Source organism: Ptychodera flava, chromosome 8 (genome assembly GCF_041260155.1).
Source record: "Ptychodera flava strain L36383 chromosome 8, AS_Pfla_20210202, whole genome shotgun sequence".
Classification (NCBI taxonomy): domain Eukaryota; kingdom Metazoa; phylum Hemichordata; class Enteropneusta; family Ptychoderidae; genus Ptychodera; species Ptychodera flava.
The window spans coordinates 25,347,553-25,373,788 of NC_091935.1; the positions used below are offsets into that span (position 1 = coordinate 25,347,553).

General features: G+C 38.4%; 2 protein-coding genes across 3 annotated transcripts in view; both read left to right on the forward strand.

Moving 5' to 3' along the window:
- LOC139138874 (F-BAR domain only protein 2-like) overlaps positions 1-12,659 on the forward strand; it is a 59,449-nt gene extending 46,790 nt beyond the window's left edge. For both annotated transcript variants that reach the window (XM_070707447.1, XM_070707448.1), the window contains 5 exons: positions 3,607-3,762; positions 4,530-4,662; positions 5,207-5,409; positions 6,946-7,169; positions 8,551-12,659. In XM_070707447.1, coding sequence (XP_070563548.1) covers positions 3,607-3,762; positions 4,530-4,662; positions 5,207-5,409; positions 6,946-7,169; positions 8,551-8,573 — 739 coding nt within the window. In that variant the 3' untranslated portion in view covers positions 8,574-12,659. The remainder of the gene's footprint in view (positions 1-3,606; positions 3,763-4,529; positions 4,663-5,206; positions 5,410-6,945; positions 7,170-8,550) is intronic.
- A 10,334-nt stretch (positions 12,660-22,993) lies between these two features.
- LOC139138875 (solute carrier family 4 member 11-like) overlaps positions 22,994-26,236 on the forward strand; it is a 72,754-nt gene continuing 69,511 nt past the window's right edge. The window contains exon 1 of the mRNA XM_070707449.1: positions 22,994-23,547. Coding sequence (XP_070563550.1) covers positions 23,142-23,547 — 406 coding nt within the window. The 5' untranslated portion in view covers positions 22,994-23,141. The remainder of the gene's footprint in view (positions 23,548-26,236) is intronic.

The following is a 26,236-nucleotide window of genomic DNA, read 5'->3' on the forward strand; positions in this document are numbered from 1 at the left end:
AAACTATTAAAGATATTTCATATTACAATATGTCACTTTAAGGCAAAACAAATTTTCTTTCCAATGATAGCCTATAAGATAGGTTAGAGTAAAAAGTAAGCTCAGCAGATGACTTACAAGATGACACATTTAACAAAAACACATACGAGTGGGCAAGACTGAGACTTTACAGTACCCTTCAAAACATGACAGCAACAACCATTCATTCCCAATATTTTGTCTGTTAAAAGTCTATCTAATATTTGTAACATGTCTCTGTAGCAAATAAAACAGATTTCATACAAATCATTGCCTTTTGTAGTATGTCTAGGTAAAAGTTTGGTAGAATTTGAGATTAGTAGTGATAGTAATTTGCAATATAAACTTAGGGGTGTTGGGTAAGTTTTGGTCTTATTTCCTGAATACTTAAGAAGATATTATATATTACAATATGTTATATCAAAGAAGAAAAAATTACCTTTCTAACGATACCTCAATAGCCGGGTTATGTTAAAAACTAGGCTCAGCAGATGACTTATAATAAGACAGGTTTAACCAAACGCGTGCGAGTTGGCAATACTGTGAGTTTGTAATACCCTTCAAAATATGACTGTTACAGCTTCAGCATCACAATATTTTTTCTGTTAAAAGTTCGTTTCAAGTTTCTAACATGAACCTAAAGCAAATATACTAAATTTAATACAAATCATTGCTCTTTATATTATGTCCCGGTCAATAGTTGTTAGAATTTGAGATTAGTTTTGACGGTAATTTGGAATATAAAACTTTGGGGTATGGGGTAAGTTGTGGTCCTATTTCATAAAAACTATAAAAGATATTGCATATTCCAATATATTATTTAAAGAAAAGTAAATTACCTTTCTAATGATGCCCAACTTGCTACATTATGTTAAAAAGTAAGCTCAGTAGAATACTTACAAGAAGACAGGTTTAACAAAATGTATGCGAGTTGGCAGTACTGTGATTTTGCAGTACCATTCAAAATATGACTGTTACAGCTAGAGCATCTGGATATTTTTCTGTTAAAAGTCTATTTCAACTTACTAACATTTACCTGTATCAAATAAAACAAATTTGATACAAAGCATTGCCCTTTGTATAATGTCTAGGTAAATAATTGGTAGAATTTAAGATTAGTTTTGACAGTAATTGTGACGTAACACTTTGGGGTATGGGGTAAGGTTTGGTCCTATTTCATAAAAACTATAGAAGATATTGCATATTACAATATGTCATTTTAAAGCCAAATAAATTGTCTTTCCAATGGCAGCCCATAATCTAGGCTATGGTAAAAAGTAAGCTCAGCAGAAAACTTACAAGACGACACATTTAACAAAAACATATGCGAGTCGGTAATAATCTGACTTCACGGTACCCTTCAAAACATGCCAGTAATAGTCATTCAATACCAATATTTTGTCTCTTTAAAGTCTAACTCATATTTTTGACATGTCCCTGTACCAAATAAAATATATTTTATACAAAGAATTGCCTTTTGTAGTGTGTCTAGGAAAATAATTGGTAGAATTTGAGATTAGTTTTGATGGTAATTTGCGACATAAAACGTTGGAGTATAGGGTAAGTTTTGATCTTATTTCATGAAAGCTATAGAAGATATTGCATATTGCAACATATCATTTTAAAGAAGAGTAAATTAACTTTCTAATGGTACCCCATTGGCCTCGTTATGTTCAAAATAAGCTCAGCAGAAGACTTACAAGAAGACAGGTTTAACAAAAACGAATGCGAGTCAGTAATACTGTGATTTTTCGGTACCCTTCAAAATATGACTGTTACAGCTACAGGATCCCAATATTTTTTCTGTTAAAAGTTTATTCCAAGTTTCTAACATGTACCTGTAGCAAATAACACAAAGTTAAAAAACAGTATTGCCTTTTGTATTATGTATAGGTAAATAATTGGTGGAATTTAGATTAGTTTTGACAGTGATTTGTGACATAAAACTTTGGGGTATGGGGTACATTATGGTCCTATTTCATAAAAACTATAGAAGATATTGCACATTGCTATATACCATTTTCAAGAAGAATAAATCACCTTTCGAATGATACCCATAGCTTAGGTCATGTTAAACAGTAAGCTCAGCAGATCACGTACAAGAAGACAGGTTTGACAAAAATCCACGTGGGTCACAAAATTGTGATTTTGTGGTACCCTTCAAAACATGACCGTAACAGCTATTGAGTCCCTATATTTTGTCTGTTAAAATCCCATTTCTTATTCTAGGGATCCCAAGGCTTCTGAAAATTACAGGTTTGTTATCCTGTGGGGTGAGGGGGGGAGGTGCACGTAGACGCCCCCTCTAGCCTCGGCCTAACAGATTGTTAGTAATGCTTGCTGTATATAAAGTAAGACAAGGAGGCATAGACAATTTTCCAAATACGCCTTAACAAAATTATTTTACAGAAAAATATTTAAAAATTAAATGATAACAATAGACAGTCGTCAATAATCTATTAACTTCAAAAAGAAAATAGCAATCTGACCATGTGTGCACGTTTTCGAGTCTTCTTTTTAAGGCTGTGCATTAGTTCATTGCATAACGATAAAATGCCCATTCACGATATACCAATGTAGCAAAACTTGCTATTTTAGTGACTAGAGACAATAAAATGCACGGTAAATACCCAATTTTGACATTTATTTCTTCTTCAGCACATTGCAATTCGTAAATAACATCCATAAATGTGTTTGATTTGCTTCATAAGGAGGAAACAATAGTTATCGTATTTTCTTCTGGTTAAAAATACTGAATTACCAGAAAAAATCGATTTAAAGTTATCCAATTCTATGACGTCATATTTTTTCACTAAAACTTTATGCATTTAAGAAAGACCAGTATCTCAGCTTTCTAAAACTATAAGGTATATGGCATTTCAAGCCAGTTTACTTCATCAAGGAAAGAATGTTGTACCCCTACCCCTAGCTTTTGCACACTCCATACAGATACACGCAATTCAAAATTGACTCAAGAGAAGTAGTGTATACTTAAATATCTAATGTTAACACTTTTTTTCTTGTTTAATATGTGGGAATAAATAATTCAAACACAAAAAGCTGTCAAAATTTTGCTTAATAACAAGTAAATCACAATTGTTACATGGTATTTTGGGTAAAAAATTTCAAAATTGTCAAAAAAATTCATTTTAAAGTCGTCCTATTCTATGTACACAAATTAATTTTGCTTAAGTTGGTGTTTCTCATAAAGAGCAGAATCTCAGCTTTCCAAAAATGTATAGTTTGTGCTATTTCATGCTAGTTTACTCAATGTAGGGGAGGATATAGTACCCCTTACCCCTACCCATTTTTCGCCATTTTTGCGGTACATGCAAATCAAAAACCAGCCCAGATAGGTAGTGCATCCCAAAATATCCAATGTTAACATCTTTTTTCTTGTTCAGCAGGTCCTAAAGAACAAAAAAATACCCAAGAAGTAGGGATGTGGGGGGGGTGCACGGTGGGCCCCTCCAGCCCACGGACTAAAGGAACTTCTTTACATTATAAACAGTCCCACTCGTGCTCACTGACATGAGCACCAGGTGGCATTCAGATTGTATTTTTCACAATGTCAATAATTTCTTTCAGATGTATGGTCAAGATTACAGGGGAAATGATGATATCTTTTCCGGCGGGGATCATTCAAGTTTTAACCAGTAACCCATCTCCTGCAGTATTAACAATTAGAATTCAGAATTCTCATAAATTAGAACAAGTTTTACCCAACAAGCCTCTAGTATCAGTGTAAGTAATCTTGCTATTCATTTTGCTACAAATCCACAATGTGGCCTGGTAAAATGGCAATGCGCAAGTAATGCGTTCTTCCAAAGTGGTGGTCATGGGCATGTATAAGTCAGTGAGTGTGTCTGTAGTGCAGTGCGCCCTCTAACCTCCAAGGTCTCTGAAATTTTTTTTTTGAGACTTCTTTCATCATATCTACACCTAGCACCTGTAGATGTATGAAAAATTTCTGTGTGACAAGGAGAGCCCTCATGTGACATGTATTCGTCATTGATGTGTGCATACTGACTAGTTGGCATTCTTATATTATTTGTCTTATTTATGATGTGTGGGTTTTAAGATTAGCAAACCACTCATCATTAGTGTAGGTCATTGCCCATTGAGACATGTATATGTAGAGTGCGTGTGTGGATAGCTCTGAGGAGACGGTGTGGGTTTACACAGCGTACTGCCTAATGTATAAACATGATATTACTTTGGGAAAGTGCCACAACTCATGACTCCCTCCCAGTCTCTTGGCATACAAAGTGTTTGCATGTATGTTGCTAGTTCCTGCATGTGACAGTAAATTTCAGTCACAGGATCTCTGCATATTAATTGCTCAGCAGAACTGTGTTAGTGACAGAGTTACTGTGTTAGAAAAAAAAAGTCAATGCTCATTAATTGTTACCATACAACTTACTTTTATTGTAAATCAAGCTTCTTTCAGCAGACTTCGCAATGTGTACCTGGGATATGTAACTCTTTATTCTGGTTTTGTTTGTTTGCAGAGATGAATCATTAAGTACAGAAAATAGTACCGTGTATGTTTTTAATATGTCAGCATTAGTGTCATTATTAAAGAGGCAGTCGGATCAAAATGTCACTGCGTCCTATTTCAATGTAGATATTCTTAAGTATCAGGTGAGTGCTTTTGTGTCTGATTTCAACATTGATAAATTTTCCGTATGTGTATATACCGTGATAATATTCCATCATCTAAGCTGAGGTCTACCTGCCAAAAATAAAGCACGAAAGGTCATTTCAATATGCCATCACTGATATCTACATTGTGACAGATTTTTAGAATACATGTACCATGCATCGGTATGTTTGTGAAGATTGAGGTACTTATGTAGATGGTTAGGTAACCCCAGCACCATATCTGCTGCCCTCTAGATAGACAGATAGAAACATAGTTAACATGTGTGAAATCGGAACGCAGGTGAAATTTACTGGGGTACCACCGGTCACAAAAACACTGATGTACAGTGACTGTTTATCTACCAATAATGGAAGGACTAGTTGAACAGAAAAGAAAGGTTCAAATTATGTGTCAAATTTCAACTGACAACACTATTAGCTAGGGTTTTGTGGATGAATTACCTCATCAGTTGCAACATCTTTCATATGATATCAACAAACAAACTGATTAAAAAAATACCCATGTACACTTTGTTTGCCATAGGTTAAGGCTTTACCAGGTGTAGCGTCTACGCCGTTACAACTTTGTACATATTGGAAGTGTGACCCGACAGTTACAGAACTGCGAGTAGATTACAGATACAACTCATCAGCCATGGCTAAGCCTGTAACGTTATCTGGTGTGCAATTGATAGTGCCTGTAGACGGAGGTGTGACTGTTATGCAGTCCAAACCCCCAGCCACATGGTGAGTACCAACTAAGTGAAAAAACTGTTGAGTTGGTATTTTCTGAAATTAATTTTGGACCGACTTCCTGTCCAAACTGCTAGTCAGAGGTTGTGTTCCACTGTATATGGAGGTGTGACTGTTATGCAGTTCATACTGGCAGCAACATGGTGAGTATCACCTAGCTGAAAGTGTTGCAATCTTTTGTAATGACTTTGTCAGACATGCGGTCGAAACTGTTGGTCTGCTAGTGCGTTCAACTGTAGATGGAGGTGTGACTGTTATAATCCAAACTGCTGGCCACATGGTGAGTACTTACTAAGTGAAAGTTGTGGTGTGGTATCCTTCAAAATGACACTAACATGCTGTCCAGACAGAATGTCAGACAGTGGTGTTCCTCCGGAGATGGAGATGTGACTGTTATGCAGCCAAACTAACCGGCCACATTGTCAGTACAAACTGAATAAATGTTGTGTTGGTAACTTTTGAATGTTTTCATAAGACATGCTGTCCAAACTGCCAGTCATAGGCAAGCATGACTCTGGTAGAGGCTTTATTGTGTCAGATACGGTAAGTTCCTCAGATTGGTAGGCATGTGAATTTTGCACTGTTTGAAGTGAAGTCTGAGATGCCAATCTAGAATGAAATCCCATCGTACATCAAATCTCTTGGAATACAAACACTGAGAAGGTAGGTTCTCCACAGATCATATAGTCATTGCTCTCAGAAGGAGACACAACTAAAACAGTTTCAACAATGCTAGATGGTAAGTTCCTAGCTCCGTAGCATGTCTTGATGTGTCTTGAGTGCTTTTTCATGTTCTAACATGGAGGTTGTGACTGTACAGTTGCTGATGTCAACATCTGCTTTAGCAGTAATTGTATGAGATTGTAGAGTTTATTGTCCAAATGGAAACTTATGTGCAACCATTGATGGTGTTGTTAATAATGTATAGCTTGTATGTGATATAGTTGATCTGTGACTGTTTTGCAGCTTTTAGTTAAATTGAAGTGTGATTGTACATGTTTTGGATGCATGCTGTCTATTTATAGTCAGATTTTGACCAGTTATGGAAGAATTGTTTCTATAAACGGTAATGATTGCTTTTGTAACCATGACACTTACAGTGGTTTGTGATGAACCGTCGGCAATACAGGAACAGAACGTAGTGTCTAAATTAAGGAGTTGCCAATACTGTCTTGTATAATTATCATCTGGGTGGCAATGTTAGTCAGTAACAAAGAAATCAACTCTGCCAAAGTTGAAACATAGTCTGGAAGGAGGCAACACGTAGTCAAAACACACATCCACTAACCTGGCTGGCCAACTGTCCAGAATGAATCATTTGCTAGCCATATTTGTGCAGATCTGCCAACGGTTTGACGTTGACCACTGTATCTTTTAAACTCTGGCAAACAGACAAGAGGAGTTGATGTATGGATACTACAGTCAATATTTATTGTTCATTCTAGTAGTAAAAGAAATAAACCTGTAATATAAAATATTGGCACCATAACTCTGAAATCGTAACACAGAGAAAAAACTTTCTCAATACAGGTCAGCAGACAGCAAGAGAGCGTTGTGGAAACTGAATGACATTCAGCCCAACATCGAAGGCGCAAACTCACTACGTGCCAAGTTTGACCTGTCTGAAGGGCCCAGCAAACCGGCGACGGTAGCTGTCCAGTTCACAACGGAAGGCACGACGCTGTCCGGCATTGACATTGAAATTGTAGGCACAGCGTATAGGTTGTCGTTAGTCAAGAAACGATTTGCGTCTGGTAAGTACCTGGGTTGATCAGGCTGTATCACCTTGGTTGGATGCGATTGCTGGTGTTTAGTGTACCTTTTGGACGCCAGCCAAATAAAACGAAAAATAATGATGTCAATACAGCCCTTGTGTTCCTCTCAGCAATGATGTACACGGACTTCCTTGTAGTGCGCGTCTTCATTCGAAGGAAAAACGCTTGCATATCATTATATAGTACTTGTAATATTCCTCACGTAGGTTTCAGGTTTTTTGGGGTGAAATTTACACTTGTTGAAAATGTTCTGCGAAGGACCAATGGCTGATGTTGTGTTTTGTCGATCATGCAAAGAGGACAGAAGGGACAAAAATGTAGTATTTACTTTATTGTTAAGTAACCTGTGTATTTCACCTTAGTTTTTGTGTTATTTTTGTTTTTTTAACCATGGTAGACCTGTCTGCGTTTTTCAGTTATTAGTGTAGGGTTGTGTTTTTTTTTTAGTTGATGTACATGATTTCCAAGAATTATGCTGTCAGAAATATGACATTATGAAACTAATAAAAGAAAATAAAGCGTAATTATGCTAAGTTTGTCTTAGTACTGCAGTTTGCCTTTTGTAAATTATTTTAGAAGGCTCAAATATATAAATATTATCAGATACATTTCAATGTGCAACAACCTACATTTCCAATATACTATTACTAGCAATAGTTTACTCAAACCTAAGCTTCCCAATGTATTTATCTGTAAAACTCTATCACATTCTAATGTTTCATCTCAACATCTCAGCATTACAAGCTCAACTAGCTGTGGCTTTTGTTGAGTTTTCTGGTATATTTGTTCTATAAAATGCAAGCTCACAAAATCGTGTGGAACTTGTCGGGTCGAGTTTTCAACTCGTCAACACAGCCTGTTTGTTGCGTGTTGTGTCTAGTGTTAAAAGGTATACTTTCACCTGTTCCAATTTTGCCACAGTTACCATGGAAAGAGAAAATCTAACCAATCACAGATTTTAAGCGGGTGGCTGCTTTTTAAAAACAGCGCCCTCACATGGGCATTTTGAATACCAAGGAATGCCCCTTTGACCATATCTGGGCATATTTAGATTACAGGTGACTGTATACCTTTAATGTGGATCATTAAATATTAGTCAAGACCAGATTTCATTTCTCAATTGGGTTTTGTTGGTGAGACTAATACTTCATATTCCAATTTTATGATAGAATAAGAAATTGTATTTGTCGTGCAGAACAGATGTACAATAATGAAAATATCACCAAAAGTCACAGCTACATGTGAACACCCTTTGACATGCAAACTGTGAAACACAGCTTTCCCCCATTTGAAGCACTTACTCTGAAAGTCAGAACATGTGACGACTGACACACGGCTTTGTGTTTTTCCTTGTCCACAGGCAAGTACCTGTCAGACAGTTAGTGCAAGAACTGTACCAGTCACTCCTAACAAACACAAAAACCTGACTCTGTACTGTTCATCTCATGTTCCCGGCTGTCCTTATATTTGCGTGTGCGTGTGTATGTCTTGCACTATCAGCAGCGGCCTTCTGATTGCTGAACAAGTTAGCAACTCGGACACTCTGACCGTACATCGTTGTGTATTAGTAGTGTGTGCCTCAGAAACATATCTTGAATATTTGTTCATACTTTGCTCAGGGAAGACCCTAAAATAGCAAGCAATTTAGAAAGTAAAAAAAAAAGGACACCATGGAAATATAGAAGTCTAGAGATCTGATGCAGATTGAAGTAAATCAATGCTGAAAATATTGTGAATTTCAAAATGGCTGATTCAATACATACCGGGGACAATTGCTTTCAATTTTAGAAATATTACATGGTGAAATCGTTTTTGCATTTTTTGTTTGAAACAGTCTCATGACTTCTTCACATGGTAAAGTATGAAACGTATTTTGAAGATGTCAATTTTCTTCTGAATCTGAATCTGAGGCTCTCACTGCTGTAAATTACAGAATGTGCACTTCAAGGTACAAGTTGTAGGGTTCAAGAAAAGGGCCTAGTCTTAAAAACTTTAACTGTATAGGGTGCAATTGCGGTGTAAGGCGGTCTTACACAGATTCTTCTTGAAATAAAATTTACTAACTCTGAGCTTCAAAACGTAAAATAGGATGCCAATTGCTTTTCAAATATCAGATTTTGTACCTTTTTGGTGAGAAAGCATAAACTTGAAGGGATATCCTGACCGATAGGAGGTGTGTTGGCAGTGAATATTGCATTTCACTCCACCAACGGGTTTTGAGTCAGGATACATTTTTTTCAGGTTTCGCAAGTACTGTAGTCGAAAAGAGCACCATATTAGACAAAACATCCATGGATAAACTAGTATTCCTCGTTGCCTTTGATTATAAGTTTCTGAACATTTCAGACTTTATCAGAATGGCAGTCATTTCATTGTTTTCTTATTGTATCTCCGGTAAGCAAATTTATCAGGGTAAATTATTGAAAGAAAAAAAATTTGAAATTTACCAATTTTGTGTGTTTCCGTTTTCTACTCAGTGTGTTTGCTAAGCTGCTCGTAGTTCTGTTGTCATCCTGTGTATATATTTTTGAGGTCTCTGAACAGTCAATGCTCCCCTGCTCCCTCTAGCCTCTGACGCATCACAGTGCTTTCAGCTGATAAATGTTAATTTTCTCAGAAGCTGGAACACACCTTATAGGCTATCTTCCATGTCAGTGCTCTCTCCTTGCTCACCTGCACACAACTATGTTTAAGGTAGAATGTGACTTGCAGACAGATATTTTTTGACTCCCAAACTTTCAGAGTCCGTTCTGATCTACCACTTGTGGGGGCTCATTTTAAAGCTCTTGGAGTAAGAAATATTTTCACGGCCTCAGTTTTTTGAAAAATTAAAAAAAAAGTTTTTCCCCATAGGGTTAACAGAGGGATGGCGGCCATTTTGAATTTCAAATATAGGTAAATGTACCAAAATTTGTATGGTGACTGCTGATTTTTATTTTTGAGTTGGTAAGAGTATCGCTGAAAGTTTCATTCAGGAAAGTTTAAGTCTTTCACTTTTGAGGCGCATACTACCTTAAGCATTGTCATTGGCCTAAGGCCAATGCAACCGTACAAAATGTTTTTCTACATAGTGTATTCCTCTATACAAGCCACTGCTGAGCACTGGTCTGAGGCCAGTTTCACACCCAGCTATACCGATTCTTTCATCCAACTTGTCCTCCTCTGTCATGTCCTAGTGCTATCTTCCTGAACTCTACTATGATAGAAATTGGTGTTGTAGTGCATCAAAGCATCTTATGTGCAGCTATGAGTTTATTATAAACAGTAACTTCTCCTCCTCGCCTTATGGTGGCGCTCCTCAAAGCCTTCCTATCAGATTTAGTACAAACTGCCAGTCTTTCATTATAGCATTCTGGACTTTCGCTGACCATGCTTGCACACCATGGTACTGTGAATGCCTTCCTGCCAATTCCCTAGCTAAATGTCGTGTACTCTCAGATGATGATGGTCCTCTAGTCCTGCCCATCCATATCCGTTGTAACTTCCGTTGTAGTATTCTAGTTGTCGAACACAGCCACCTATCCCTGCTGATGTGCAGCGTACTCCAAAGGTTATATCTCATTGGTCAATTGTCACTATTAACAGCAACTTAGGGAGTCTATTTGTATTATTCAATTATAACTTTAAGATTCAGCCACCCAATGGGATAACAGCTTCCGAGACGCTGCACATCAGCCCACCTATCATGCAGTTGTACAGTACATTTACTCTGCATCCAAGTGATGTGCCATACTGAGCTGACTCTGTGCCTCATTTACCCATAACATATCTTGTCATGCCGTGACTCTGCGGGTTTCCCAATTGACATCCCCAAATGTCACAAAAATCCATTTGAAACATACTGCAAATATTATGATTTCCAAACTGTGTGGTGCCAAACTGTGTACATGTATCAATGGTGTTGTGGTGCATGAACCATTGATACGTGTACAGGCAATGTCCTAGTGTCATTGCATCACACAACACAAAAAACTCTTTCTGAAATATTTGTAAAGCTTTTTTTTTAAAAGTGCACAAATATTGTGGCTCTTTATCCCAACAAGATTCAAAATTCGCTCCTGGGTTGTCACCGTGTGTGTTCACTCTCGAGTAAAATTGCATATACTGCATATGTTTGCGTCTTATCAACAACCTAGGTAGCCCTTTAGCAGGCACCTTCAGCCTATAGAAGAATCTTATCATGTACCACAGGCTGGTACTGTGTGTAAAATATAATATATGGTTCACATCGCTGCTGGCGGGCATGTAGTCACTCACTGTATTTTGGCTAATGATACCAATAATATGTAAGTAGGCCAAGGTCATCCCCTGTGTATTTGGGAGAGATCTTTATAGATGTGCCTGTAGATGATCTATATAATGCATTTCTTTCAAAGCATCTGTACTTGAAATCAGTGTGTTTTATTTTGCCAATTAGAATGTCACATCTTTTCTTGACAACAGTGGACAGCAATGTAGTTATTTTGTTGGTACCAATGACTCTACTGTTAATTATTAAGGGATTGAACATTTTAAAAATGAGACATTGATTTTTTTTCTCCCCAAGCTTTTGATTTGTAATATATTATCAGGTACAAAAGAAGGTGGTGTTTTAAATATATTTCTTTTCAAAAGTCAGTCAAGAAATGATGGTTGCATCCGGACTCAGTATGAATCTTGTTTTGATAAGAGAAATGAAAGTGTAATGTTAGTGGATACTTAAACCAAGCGAACTGTAAAATCTTTTCTTTTTTTTCCCACTTTAACATGTGCTACTCATGATCTATGCTGAGGAATTGGAAAAGCTTGCCTTTGGAGTTTGTACTGTACAGTGGTGTCAGTCTCTCCATTTTTGCTCACTTCTCGCTCCAAATGTGATTATGCAAATAGAATATCCCATGATGCCATAGTCTGTGTGATTTGCATAGCAGCCTTCTGGACTCAATGCCAAGAAATCTTCAGAACTGCCACCAGGAAAGACAAAATTTATTATTTGTAAATGAAAATACAAAACTGTGTCATATCACTATACATTAGGAGCAGACTACTATTAAAAGTAAAGAGTGGAAATAATTTTTTTCTGAAAATCCCAAGTTTTGCACATTCTCTGACATTGATCAACCTCCTTGGGCAAGCTTTCTTCAGCTGTATCAATGTTATGTCTCAAATAATACATTTTCACATGATAAACTCCATACAGAGAATATCAAAAGAGTGAAGTATATTATGTCATATTGACTGAAACTTTAGCATAGGTAGTCTACTCAATGGTGTTGTTGTCTAACAGTTTGGGCATCCAAAGGATTTCTTTGGATTTGCCTGGGATCTTTTATGGGAAGGGTAAAAATAGAAGATTTACAGTCAAAAGAATAGATTCTACACAATGTACATGTGTAAGGCCATTCATTTATTAGACAGTAATGTTAATTTACATCTAGTGAAGAAAAAATTATTCAATGACAGTAAATATCTTTATTTTAAAAGTCAAAACTGTGTTCACGGCCATGGTTATTTATTGGTTTGTTTGGATTCTATGTAATCTGAGACAAGTCAAAAAAAGTTTTCAGTTTATTTTCTGAAAATCTCTTTGGCTAACTAGAAAAGATAACAAACCAAAATAATAGGTGAACTGGAATGAAGAGATACTTGTGTGATATGTGTTTTTGAAGGATGAAAATCTTGGTTTGTATATGTACAGAAGCATCATCACGTCTTTCCCACATGGCTACTGTGTATCCATGATATTTATGAACCGCAAGTTATTGCAATTTTGATTTTTTTTCCCTGATTCGTAGCGAGAGAAATAATCTGAGACTAACATCAATAACTTGCACCTTGTGGCACGTTTACTTCGTTTCTTTCATGCACAAAAGCCTGCTTATGTATTTTTGTCAGAATTTAACATTTTCTACTCACTTCATGATCAGCCCACACCCTCTGTTCTTTGTTTTTATTGAAGTTTACCTACCCTTTCATCATCACTCTCACTTTGAGTTCAACAACTGAAAGTCAGCATCTCTTGCAAAGAGTAGGTGCAATATTTACAAAAATAGCATATGTGTAGTTATGTTGGACCAACTTCAGACTGCAGGAGCGAGTTTGCTGTGTCCCTCACGATGACAAGCGCTGAAATGCAGAGGATAGTCTAAACCACAGTAAGTATGTACTAACCCATTCACCCCACTACAGTGTAAACAGATCGACAATCACCAGTGATAACAATGGGTTTGGGCCGAACCATGGTGGCGACAGGTATTGGGTGGGGGGGGGGGGGGTGTGAAAAACAGACTTTTAACCATTTTACTACTAGACGTTGGGTGAACCTACATACAGGGAAATGGAGCTTAAAGGGGTCAAAGTCAGATTTAACCATAAGCGCGTGTGTGAGAAAGCAAACTTTTTAGGCAAACTATAATTATGTCATGAGGGCATCTTCATGGAAAAGATAATTTATTCTCAAAAATGAAGAACCACATGAGTCCCAGACATGTATACTGAATACCCACTGCCTTCCCATGACACTCTATCATGGTATGAGTTATCATTCTAATGTGATAACACTGGTACTTTGAAATATTGTATTATGGACCATTTCCAGGAATAAAAATTTAAAAAATCAATGAACATGCAGATGTTATTACTGATATTTCCAAATGTTAAATTCATCTGAGTGAATGTTTATTGCTGTACAGTCAACAGTTCTTGCTGACATAGTTTGTGAGGTTTCAACTCAGTTTGTGAGCACAACGATTGGTTTAAACTCAGAAATCTGATGGACTGCTGTACAGAGAAAACCATGAGCAGAAATGTAGATACAACTTTGTGTATTCTTGTGCATGCATGCATTTGTTCAGCTGCTTTAACATGGTGACTCCAAGATCAGATTTCTATGGAATACCATAGTAGTCAGAGTGGGACATTGAATTTCAGAGTAGGTCCAATTTTCTCTCTATTAAACTGAAATTGTCTCTTAGGAATCAGAAAACTGCATTTGCTGCTTTTATTATGATCAATGTTAAGCACTTTGCAACTTAACACTGCAAATTCAAATTTATAATAGAGAGACTAGTTTGTATATGTCCATCATGCCGCTCATCACACTTTGTACACAATATATGGCATAAGAAGTCGCATATAGGTATATAGAGTAGTCCAAAAACTTGACACTTGTTGGTCGGAGAGAGTGACAATGTCACATTACAATTTATGTATTAAACTGCAAGGTACTGACAAAGTTCGAAAAATATTTGTATTAGACAATAATTGATGCGTTGTTGGTTTGATCACAGTCCCTCCACCACTTTGGTGGAGGGACTGTGGTTTGATTATTAGTCACTTAGGGACTGGTCAGTTTCTTCGGCCTGGGGGGGGGGGGGCGGTGGATTATTTTTGGCCGACGTCAAAAAGTGGCTGCCCCCCCCCATTCCGAATTTCGAATACAGGGTGACCCCCCCCCCCCCGGGCTGCGACATAGATAAAACAAAAGGTGGACATAATTTTATATATATATATATATATATATATATATATATATATATATATATATATATATATATATATATATATATGTATATATATATATATATATATATATATATATTACATTTTACATATATTTATATTTTAAATAGTCATTCTATGTTTTAATGAAATTGTTGACATGTCAGTTGTAAGATAGGAATTTCAAAGTGTCAATCTTAAAGTTTGAATACAGTATATTTTGAATGAGCTGTATTTTGAATGAGCTGTGAATGTATTTCACACTTTCTATGCTTAACCAGATGTCCTGAACTGTTGTACAGAAATGGATGTCAATCATTAATATCAAAGAGGAAAAAGCAGTGAATCAAAAACTTTGATGGGTGTTAAGACTTGCCAACCATCCAATAAATCTCCTGAGGAGCCATAGAGAGCTATTTTAGCCAAATCTGATGTGTACAGTGTCTGAGAGGACCTTTTCTTGTAACATTGAAACCATAAAAGCACAGCTAATAATGACAAAAACTGCCCTTTTTAACTGTTATTTTGTTCATAAAAAAGCATCTTTCTACAGAAAACCTGTGACACAAAGGAAAATAATTGCATCAATGAGAAGGAAAGATATCTTGTCATTTCTCTATCTCTAATATAAGTCACTGTATCAAATATATATTGTGAAATATTTGTGCATGTTGCTTTCTCATACTGAATTCTCATAGAGAGAACAGAAAAGTATCAGGAATTTGTCATCCTTTTCATATGAAATGCAGATTTCATAATGGTACACTTTCACTTAGCAAACATCAAGATATCTCTGATTTATTAAAGTATGGCGCCCGAAGGGCGCGCCGAAAAATATGAAACATCCTGATATCTCTGATATATATGCCTTGTATATTAAAGTCATGCACCTGAAGGGCATGCTGAACCAGATATGAACTGAAAATGCTCACGTGTTTCATTATATATTGCATTTATGTGCAAGTTTGAACCTTTGCTACATGCTTTGCTACATTTAAAGTGTTATGATCAACACAATGAATTTCACCACAGATCAATTCTAAAGGTCATTAAGTATTCAAATATGTAATTAGCTGAAATAAAAATAATTAATTTCTTTGAGTACTGTCATTGTATCACAATATAGCATGTGTAATTACCTTTGGTCAAGTCCTTCAAGCTCTATATGCCAAACCGTGAAAGCTTGTTAGCTATTTATGCAAATTATGAATTAGCTGACATGAAAATGCAAAATGACTTTCAATACTGTTTAACCTGGTATAATGATCAATGTACACAGCATGTTTCGCCAAATTTTATCAGTAAATGCCAGTATATATCCCTAATTTGGAAGGTTCATTAATATGCATTTGGGAATTGGCTGAAAAAAATGTCAAATGACTTTCAATAATCTTGTATCATAGTATCTTTATGTACATAGCAAGTTTTGCCAACTTTGGTCAAGTCAAAACAGATAAATATCGCTAATAAATGCGGGATATCGGACCGCAGGCGGGCGAAGATTGCATTATAAGCGCGCCAACCCAAACTCACTGCATGGACATCACATTTACGAAATCGAAGTCCAAAGTCAACTACGTCATTGTTAGAATAAGAGAGGTTTTCCATAACACGGGAGCATACCACCACAAATTTTGCACAGATGGCGTTGCACTGGCATTGAAAAAGGGTGCATGGGAGCATGGGAACGCGGGCAGTTTCCCTCGCTATGGGTAGGAAATGCATTGCTCAAGACACACTTCCGGGTTCGCAAAAAAACGAGGATCCCATTTACGGGGCGCTCAAATATAACTATTTGCTGTGATACATAGCAGAGGCGTATATGTTTGTGATGCTGAGAATAACATCAGTAAATAAATGACGGGTTTTAAAAGTTGACGTTTTTTGCGATGAAACAGACTTCTGAAGGTAGCTCGCTTGGGGAACACGTCATCCCGGCCGCTGTCCGCTTTGACCCCAGTAATTCACACTAGTTTTGGTCGGCCCCAGGTACCCAAGTCACTTCGACCCCGTCACACTTTTGCCTACATGTCCACGGAGACGATTCAACATGTTCCACAACAAAGCCAAGACAAAAATTGAAAATATCAATAAAATGGCTTCACAAAGGCTGAAATACACGATACTCGATGAAGTATGAAGTTTATGAAATGAAATCAAAATTGACAACACAAGTGTTTGTCTCTGGTAATACCACTTGAAGTTGAACTATTCTACAGACTGTTTTTTTCCATACAGTGCAGTATTTGTCAGTGACAAATTAATCTTTGCAATACAGTTTTTTGCGATGAGCTGGAAATTGATTAATATCGAGTTAATGTACATAGATATTCCGTTATTTACTGGGACACGTTTATTTTCTCGATCCGCTATCTGCGGACTACGTGCTGAAGTACATTGACTGTTCATGTCAACGATCGTTTCTCCCTCTGCAGAGTTTCTGTATCCCGTTCAACAACGCTGTACCTCGATCACACGATAGTGACGCTATGTAGCTGTGCAGTATTGAAACTTATCATAAAATGGCCACCTCGTCTAACAGTAACACGTATTGTCGGGATTATCGTACGGAAAAAAGACTGCAAAAGTAGACTTATGAATCTTCATCAGAATTGAACACATCATGATTGTACACGAGTATCAACCGTGAATGCACGTTGAGCTCGGCAGTTACACAAGCATGGTACGCTACATGCATAGCCCTACGAGTATGGCGACAGTGTCCGGCTTTGGCTACGCCGGGGGCTACGCCGCCTACCGAAGGTGGGAGGCGGCGTAGCCAAAGCCGGACACTCTCGCCATACTCGTAGGGCTAGCTACATGCACTGCCGCGATGCCGATCGTATGCATTCCAAGGCCTATCCCGGAATTTGTTTCACAAACAACCTCAAAGGAGAGCAAACATACTTCTATGGACAATGACGAATACGTTTCTTGGCGAATCAAAATCAAAACAGTGCAGAAGTACATGAAGTAGGTCATGGCCTTGGACTCTGTGCACGAACCTGATTGGACACTTCAATACCTTTGACCCAAAGTTATTATTCATCAGCACTTCCATGCCATGAGGCTAGGTAGAGAACGTATTAGCCCTGCGTACGATGCTGTGTGTTCCGCTACAGCTAATAGCCCCGCTCTCCACAGCCCTGCAAAGACCCGTACGTAGAGTTGGTGACTTCAAATCCATTTTGGACTTGACGTAAAAAGCCAAATTACTGCTGAAATTCAGCGTTCTTGGGCCCAAGTCGTATCCCTGCCTACCTCAGCTACTCGATCGCTTCCAAAAATGCCAGTCTTTTATTCTTTTTTCGTAAATAACCGTCGATGTCGGCAACTCTCTCGCTAGCCCTGCGTACGTACGCAGTGTACGCTGTGTGTTAGGAACGCACACAGGGAATGCACAGCGTACACTGCGTACGTACGCAGGGCTAGCGAGAGAGTTGCCGACATCGACGGTTATTTACGAAAAAAGAATAAAAGACTGGCATTTTTGGAAGCGATCGAGTAGCTGAGGTAGGCAGGGATACAACTTGGGCCCAAGAACGCTGAATTTCGGCAGTAATTTGGCTTTTTACGTCAAGTCCAAAAATGGATTGAAGTCACCAACTCTACGTACGGGTCTTTGCAGGGCTGTGGTGAGCGGGGCTATTAGCTGTAGCGGAACACACAGCATCGTACGCAGGGCTAAGAACGTATGTACTCATTTCTGGCGATCGAGCAGCGAGGGAAACAATCAATTACCAAGGATAAAGCTAATTTGCTAAACGATATTTTATCTTGAATAGTGAGTTGAATGAGTAATAAAATATCATATTTTTAATGTTCAATACGAGGTTGAAACACGGAGGGACCGTGGTTGAAACCAGAGCTATCTATCCAGCTGTAGCCAACCTGGACAAGCACTTTTCACAGCGCCCTCAAACAGTCGATTGTTTTCACTTGTCATACGCGGCGTAACAGAAAAATTAAAACTTTCATAACTTCATTAATATCCAAGCCACGCCCACCAAAACCTTTTCAGTTCTAGCCATTTGAATTCTGAAGATGTCTACCAAATTTGACTGAAATACGTTCAGCCGTTTTTGAGAAAATGGACCAACAGACAGACAGACACACAGACAGACAGACAGACAGACAGACAGACAGACAGACAGACAGACATCGCTGCGACATATGCTCACGTTTGTGAACACGTGAGCAAAAAATGTCTGATATATTAAAGTAATGAGCTTGAAGAGCACGCTGAAAAATATTGAACATACATATATCTCTGATGTATGTATGCTTGATATGTTAAAGTTGGGCGTGCTGAAAAATATGACTGATTATTAAAGTTACGCGCCCGAAGGGCGCACCGAAAAATACAACTCAATGATGAAATTTGTGGCTGACACTAGCATTTTATAGGCAATGATGAGCCTGTGTCGAAATTCAAAAACACACTGACCCCCGCCCTATTGGGCATTTAAAAAACATGATGACCTCTCCTATCACCAAACAGGGTGACACCCCCCCCCCATGAATCCACCGGCTCCCCCCCCAGGCTGAAGAAACTGACCAGTCCCTTAGTCTTCAGTCACTGACAGAAATTTCAGTATTGCCATTAGGTCAGAGTACCTTTTTCAAGGGGGCAAGGACGTGAGAATTATGTAATTTAATATGAAGACTTGAGTGTCGCACCATCAGGCATATCTTAAATCTAAAAGAATGCACTATTCTGATAACTTTTAGATCACACTGTTTATGATCCAGCCAGAATTACGAAAAAAAAAGTTTGGGGGAATGAACAATGTTGCTAACACCCTACGAAAGGGGGGTTGTCGGAACAGCACCTGTACGACTTTCTTGTTTACCTTTTGCTATGATGCCACAGCACTTGCTGTTGGACAAAAATTAAGCATTTGTTCAGCCTTCCAAAGAAAACCAATACACTGTAAACAAATCCCCTACCTTAATTGCAGAAAAAAAAGACAATACATACCACTTGGTATGTATTTACCCTCCCTCTGCTCCCCCTCTTGACACTTTAATCTCTACTATACCCTGCAGTCATGCAGTCTTTTTTTTGTCTTCTCAGAAGTCAATAATCTCAAAAACATGCATGCAGCAGATTTTTTTCCCTTTATTTTTAATTTGTGAACTGGCATGCATGTAAAATGAAAGCCTGTAAAACAATGGAAGGATTTGATGGAGAGTGACAGAGCGGTAGAGAAAGGCAGGAGGGTTCAACATGCAAGAGCTATAAGGTTCAACATGCAAAAGCTATGCTGATCTTTGCTCTTTAATCCACCAATTTGACCCATCTGCTCCATCAGTCTGCACGATGACCGGGCTTTTCCGGTACCATTGCATGACGGGTAATATAGGCAAGAATGGCGTCTTTCAGTGGCGTCATTGAAAGTAAACAAAAGCAAGCAATATCGCCAAAATAAAGACGCGGTTTTCTCATAAACTAAGGTATATTTTCACTGTTTTTGAGATGGGAAGTGTCGGCTATAGGTCTGAAGAATATTGTCGACAAATGTTTTGGCAATATACATATTTTAAAATATAATTTTATCAATTTTCAATTGGGTAGCTAAAATTACTCGATTTTGAACGAACTCAACTTTCAAAACTTGTAATTTTTGGTCTAAAGAGACAATCGCCAAACTATGCCGATTAAACGTACCCCATTGTCAATGTAAACGTAAAATAAAGTCATCTAGGTCACTAGACACGCGATCGTTGGCAGAAATGGAGCGAATTCACGTGTGTGAATATAGGGCAAAATATGAAAATTTTGTCAATTTTGTGGCATAATCATGCTGTTGAGCACGACGCTGCTTGAAAAAGGCTGCAAGTGTCACTTTTGGCATAGCTTCCACAATACGGTAAACGGGTGCTAAAGTCCCGCCCGTTCGGCTGGTGACCTCACTGCACGAAGAAATGGAGGGTACATTTTCTATGGGGTTGACAGGACCTCTCTTTGAAACTTTGTAATTTTTGGTCTAAAAATCATGTAGACAATTTAGTATGAAAAAATAAGGCCTTAGGTATTACTAATTGTTTAAAAATGATTCATCGTTTCTGTGGTTCATTAAAATGTGTTCTCAGCACAGTTAACTTTTGAGCGAAACAATGAAAAACCCTAAAATTTTCAAGCCGATTATGTTCCACCTCAGGTACCATCAGACTAATGCAAACCTCTCCAATCGGCAATGGTTTACTCCTGGCAACATACAGCTTCATATTACTCATCGGGGGCTTGCCCCCTCGTGGGTAATTGCTCTGATTGACACGATTTCGAGTAACTTGCAGTGAAAACCATTGATTGACACATGTCAAATCCAGTCCTAAGGGCGCAAAGCGCGGTACTAGCCAATCCCTTACCACTTTCTTGAATGCAGCTTAGCTGATTATTATTGCCCTCAAAGTATGACTCATCAGCTATGCCTTAATAAGGTAAAATAGGCGTAGATAATCAAGAAAACACAGGCTAACGACGTGGCGGGAAAATCGGATATGTTGTAAACAAATGCTCATGAAGAGTATCACATGACATCTCAAAGCTGCGCCTATTGGTTTAGAGGCTAGACATAATGAGGTCATGCATAATGAGCTATCGTGTCACTCACTCGTGGGTGCTCATTCATAGCTTCATCGGCGAGCCACTCGAAATACACAAATCTTGCACAATACGGAATAACTCGTCGGCGTATGAGCACATTTTCTGTATCAATGTAATGTAGTTGAGGTTGCTAATTACAACAGCATTCAGAGGTAAACTTGTGGTAGCCCGTATTTGTTGAAAAAATCCCAACAACTAAAATTTCTGTCGATCTCACAACTGGTCTGCGATCGCGGGCAGTGTTGCAAGTGTTCGATCAAAGGGTCATACTGCTGCCCGTTACTGCCCTACAGGCAATTTACCTTCCAATATCTGTAATCAGTCGATATCTCTGTACCTGAGCCCATTACACTCTGTAAAACCAAACAAAATAATAGTCCCAGCCGTCGTTTTTCCAGCGAGTGTCAACGATCATCTGTGGTATGTCCATGCAACGATGATCGTATCCGGTATTCACACACTCAGTGACACTGCCCGTCAGGAAATTATATGGATGACAGTTTTGAGACAGGATTCAGTAATTTTGAGTAAGAACAGACGCATAATTTGTAGCTTTCTATAAATGTGGTAGTACTCTTTGGGGGCTGGTACACATCAGCAGGGGCTAAACAGCTGCTCTTTGGTGTTTTAGACATCGAATCTTGACAGTACGGCAGTCGACGGGTAGTTGGACCGGTCGGGATGTTCATGTGATCGCTACATTTAGACCTTTCAATGTAGGTTCGTTCCAACAAAGCCATTTTTGTACGGTTTGTACCTATCTTTATTTCTACTCTAGAAACATCATTAGCTTTAAATTTGATCCGTAACTTTAAGAACCATGTGAGTTTCTTGTGCTATTATGTTTTGATGTTGTAGCATCGACAGCGGTCAACTCTCGTCGAAGTATCAACCATTTATGCGGAGGGTTGGAAATTGAACTGTCATAGAACACGTGCATACTGACGTTGTCAACGTCTGCAAATCATCAACAAAATAATTATTTTAAGTGAATAAATTACAAACTATATCAAATTATTGTAAAATATCTTCATATGATAACAAATATTAATTGTTATTTATACCTTAGCGATTGAACCCACCCATTAAAGAAAATGGTTTCTAACATGATGTCTTACATGCCAATCACCCTACAATACCCAATCAAATCGCTGGTACCGGCCACACCTCAAAAGCCGGGTTATCGTGCAGACTGCATGGTGAAATGCCTGGCCTACTTTCTGCACGCATCACCCAGAGCGAGCGCATCGTCGTGCATAACGCATCCATAGAGGGCGCTTTGTTTGTGTAGAACGGTAATATAATATTAAAACCACGACTTCGCCATTTACCGAATGACATCAATAATTTTGTTAACGTCTTATCTTTTATTTCACAGATAGTATACATTTCTCGTGTATTATACGTAAAGTAAGTCTCAACTTTACGTCAAATTGAAGCGGCCATATTATATTTTGGAACAGGCTCTCAAATTTACAAAGGTCCTAGGGAGTCGATGATGTCACAAAGTAAAGTTCCTTCAAACAGAACTTTATTACGAACGCACGAATTTGGGAAAATTTATCGGCCCCGTGCCGCTGCCCATCGTCTGCCTGCAGTATCTTAGTGCTTATGTCACTCACGGATTTTGAAAAAGGGGTATGTTTTTCGTCCAAATGAGTAATTGGACAATGTGAATTTTACTTCCGTCGCGCCGTCAACTTACTGAAGAAGGTAAACTGTCACCCTAGAGATGTGTTCGACCGATAACAGAACTTGCTCTTCATCACCACTTTTTCGATAAATTTCACGAAAAACGTGTTCATGACGTATGCTTGGTAATGTTTTAGCACGCCAAACGCTCAATATAGCCTTCGGGAGAAATGAGTGAACCAAACCTCGAGCTCAGTGACAAAATAGATCGAACGGATGTCGCGGTAGTCGACGGTGAGAGCGAACGGACAGCAACTGCAGAGTCAGGGACAGAAGACGAAGTTCTGCCGCCAACTCGTAACGACAACAACAATATTCTGGCCGATGAAACCAAGCGCCAACTGGAGTCTCTTGACAGTGATGGTATTGGTGTCGAGCGAGATGGCAGGATCAGCGTTTCTGGCGTCGGTTCCTCCTCATCAAGTCGCACTGACCGCAATGGACGGAAGCTCAGCGGTGCGGCGCTCCCCGAAGGATCTGTGAAAGTGCCGTCTTCGATATCGCAAGAACTCATCAGTGGGCAGATGGTAGCGTTGCGTCTTTCAGCCCTGTCTGCCGAAGTAGAATCTGAATCAGGTAAGTGAGAAATTCGGTAATCGAAGCGGGCAGAAGACGCGCAAAATTACTGTGTGCGAAACAAGTTTACAACAACAACAGCAACTACAAAAGCCAATAAACAGAACTCTCTCCACTGTGCAAAATATAGTAAGGTGGGTCTATTGTCTTGAAAAAAAAAACGAGGTTGGATCAGATACTCTCATTCCAATTTATTTAGAGCCAACAGGAGGTTGTATAAGATAGGATAACTCGGTTACAACCTAGACAGTACAGAAACGGTTCCCTAGTGTGTATGCCATTATGGTTACAAGTAAGCAGTAAAAACCACGACAGTGAAGCTTTTTTCATGTTTCGTGTATATAGTAGTTTTCCTGATCTGATTTTTAGCGTTTGACAACCGGATAGACATGCGTTGTTCCGTATCTTAAGTTAATTTTTTGTCATCATTGAATTTCTCCATTTTTCATCACATTGATTATGTCAAAATACGACACTTGTTCCTTTGAATGTTTTTGCATTGAAAATTTTGAGTGTTTACAGGGCCTGTATTTAATGTGACATTGGTCATTGGCATGAGTTTTTTGATATATTTAGGTACAGGCCCAATGTTAGCAAAACAACCATATTACTGAGACAGGTTAGGATAATTCTAGACTTTGTCCCACCACTTACATGCATATATATGTATGAAAATAATTTTGTCAAGTGTTGAAAAAGGCACCACCTACCATAGGTAAGTCACAGTACAAACAAGTAAACTTCACTTTCTGACACACTCTTGACCTTTTGACCTCAAGCTGTTTCAGGACTGTCAACTCTGTTCATGTAGGTGAAATCTGCCCGTACGTGAGCAAGATTGTGACTTTGTGTCAAAACAATCTTGTTCAACTCTCCACTGATATATGAAAGTTCAAATTTGGGCAAGAGTTCAACCAATGTGGTTTCTGAAGGGAAAACACTGCACTTTCTCTCTTTTGGTAAAAATTTTACAAGTGAACATATACAGGTTATGAAAGATTAGATTACTCAATACTACATTTCCTTTTTCCTTTCATATATGATCTTTTACAAAAGTTGAAACTAAAATGTATCAACATGTAATGTATTTGCAAGATTTTTATCCATAAGTTACTAAAAATAAGACGCCTGCAAAAAGTCATGCAAAGTTGACAAGATCATTTTTAATATATTTGTAAATATTCCATCATGTGTCTCTAATCATGTTAAGGACAGACTGTCTTTCATATTGAAATTTCCATAACATTTCAGCATATCAATATGAAAACAACTGCATGGTAATTATCTACCATTTTTGTTAAAAAGTGTTACTTCTACCCAGATAAGAAGACAGTGTTCTCTTTGCAGATTCAGCAATCTCTCTATTTTGTGCTCAACTTTCACTGAAAATAAGGCAAATACAGCCACCAGTATCCTGATACTAACATTTATGACAAATACAAGTATTTTTTAACACTTTCACTGCCACAGTGTGGCCCAAGCCTAGTTATCAATGGTGATTGTGGACCTGTTTAAGGGGAATTAGGGATGAACAGGTTAATGGAAGGGTTTTGATCTGTATTAGGTAAATCTTTCAAGGAAATATAATATTTCTGATGGATTATCCAGAACAGATTTATTATATTTCTCCTTTATATCACTCCTGTGACCGACACAGAAAAAAACATTAAAACAGTTTTAATCAATATGAAAGCAGTGGGATATGATATAACTGTCATTCTCATTTAAACATATTTCTACATCTTTGGAGGTGGTTAGAACACCTCTCTTGTTAATAAAGCTAATTTTGCCATCAGTTACTATAGTTGCTACAGTCATGCCATCAGAAAATGTCAAGGTTAATTTTACCCCAGAAACCTAAATTAATGCCTGACAGAGACCTGTATTTGTGTGCAGAATATCTAGCGCCCTCTAGAGAATGGTGAGCAAAATTTACAATATGGTTTGCAAAGTATAATTATCATATACCTACATTCACGTGCCTGTGTAAAGCTATGGGAGAAAGCGCCCTCAGAACCGTGCATTTTTTTTACGTATCACGCCCCGGCCCGGTGCCCAAATATGGGCAATCGCGTGCATTTCTGAACTATTTCGATTCTGGTTACTACGCGCGTTGCTATCTGCAAACGTTCCATTCGTACACAAAGCCAGCGCGAGATTAGGAAAACGTCTGCTCACTCAGATCGTAGTTGCGCGTGGCGACAGTGGGGCCGTGCAGGTGACATCGGCTTTTATTTCTAAATTCTAGTGAAATCCTGTGTATACTAAGTGCGTGCCTGTTCAGTAAAAATTACCAGAAACTGACAACACGCTTTTGTCCTCCATACACCTCGATTTCAGCCTTGATCTCTGTTGGTCACGTACAGTACGGATGTTGCTTTGCGCGTTCTAGAATTCTGCAGGTAAACAAATGACGTCATTATGTGTGTCAATCCGCGACGGGAAGCAGTCATCGTATTTCTGAAAAAATTACACAAATGGCGATGAATCTTTGATATCGCACGCGTTTTTATCTCCTAAACTATGTTGAATATTATGTAAACTACATATTTACCATTTCATAAGGTATATGATAAAACCTTTACGGCCCTGATACGGCTTTTGCGGCCCTTGGTCGTACGGCGTACGGGCCCTCGCACGCTCGGGCCCTTCCGCCGTACGACCTCGGGCCGCAAAAGCCGTATCAGGG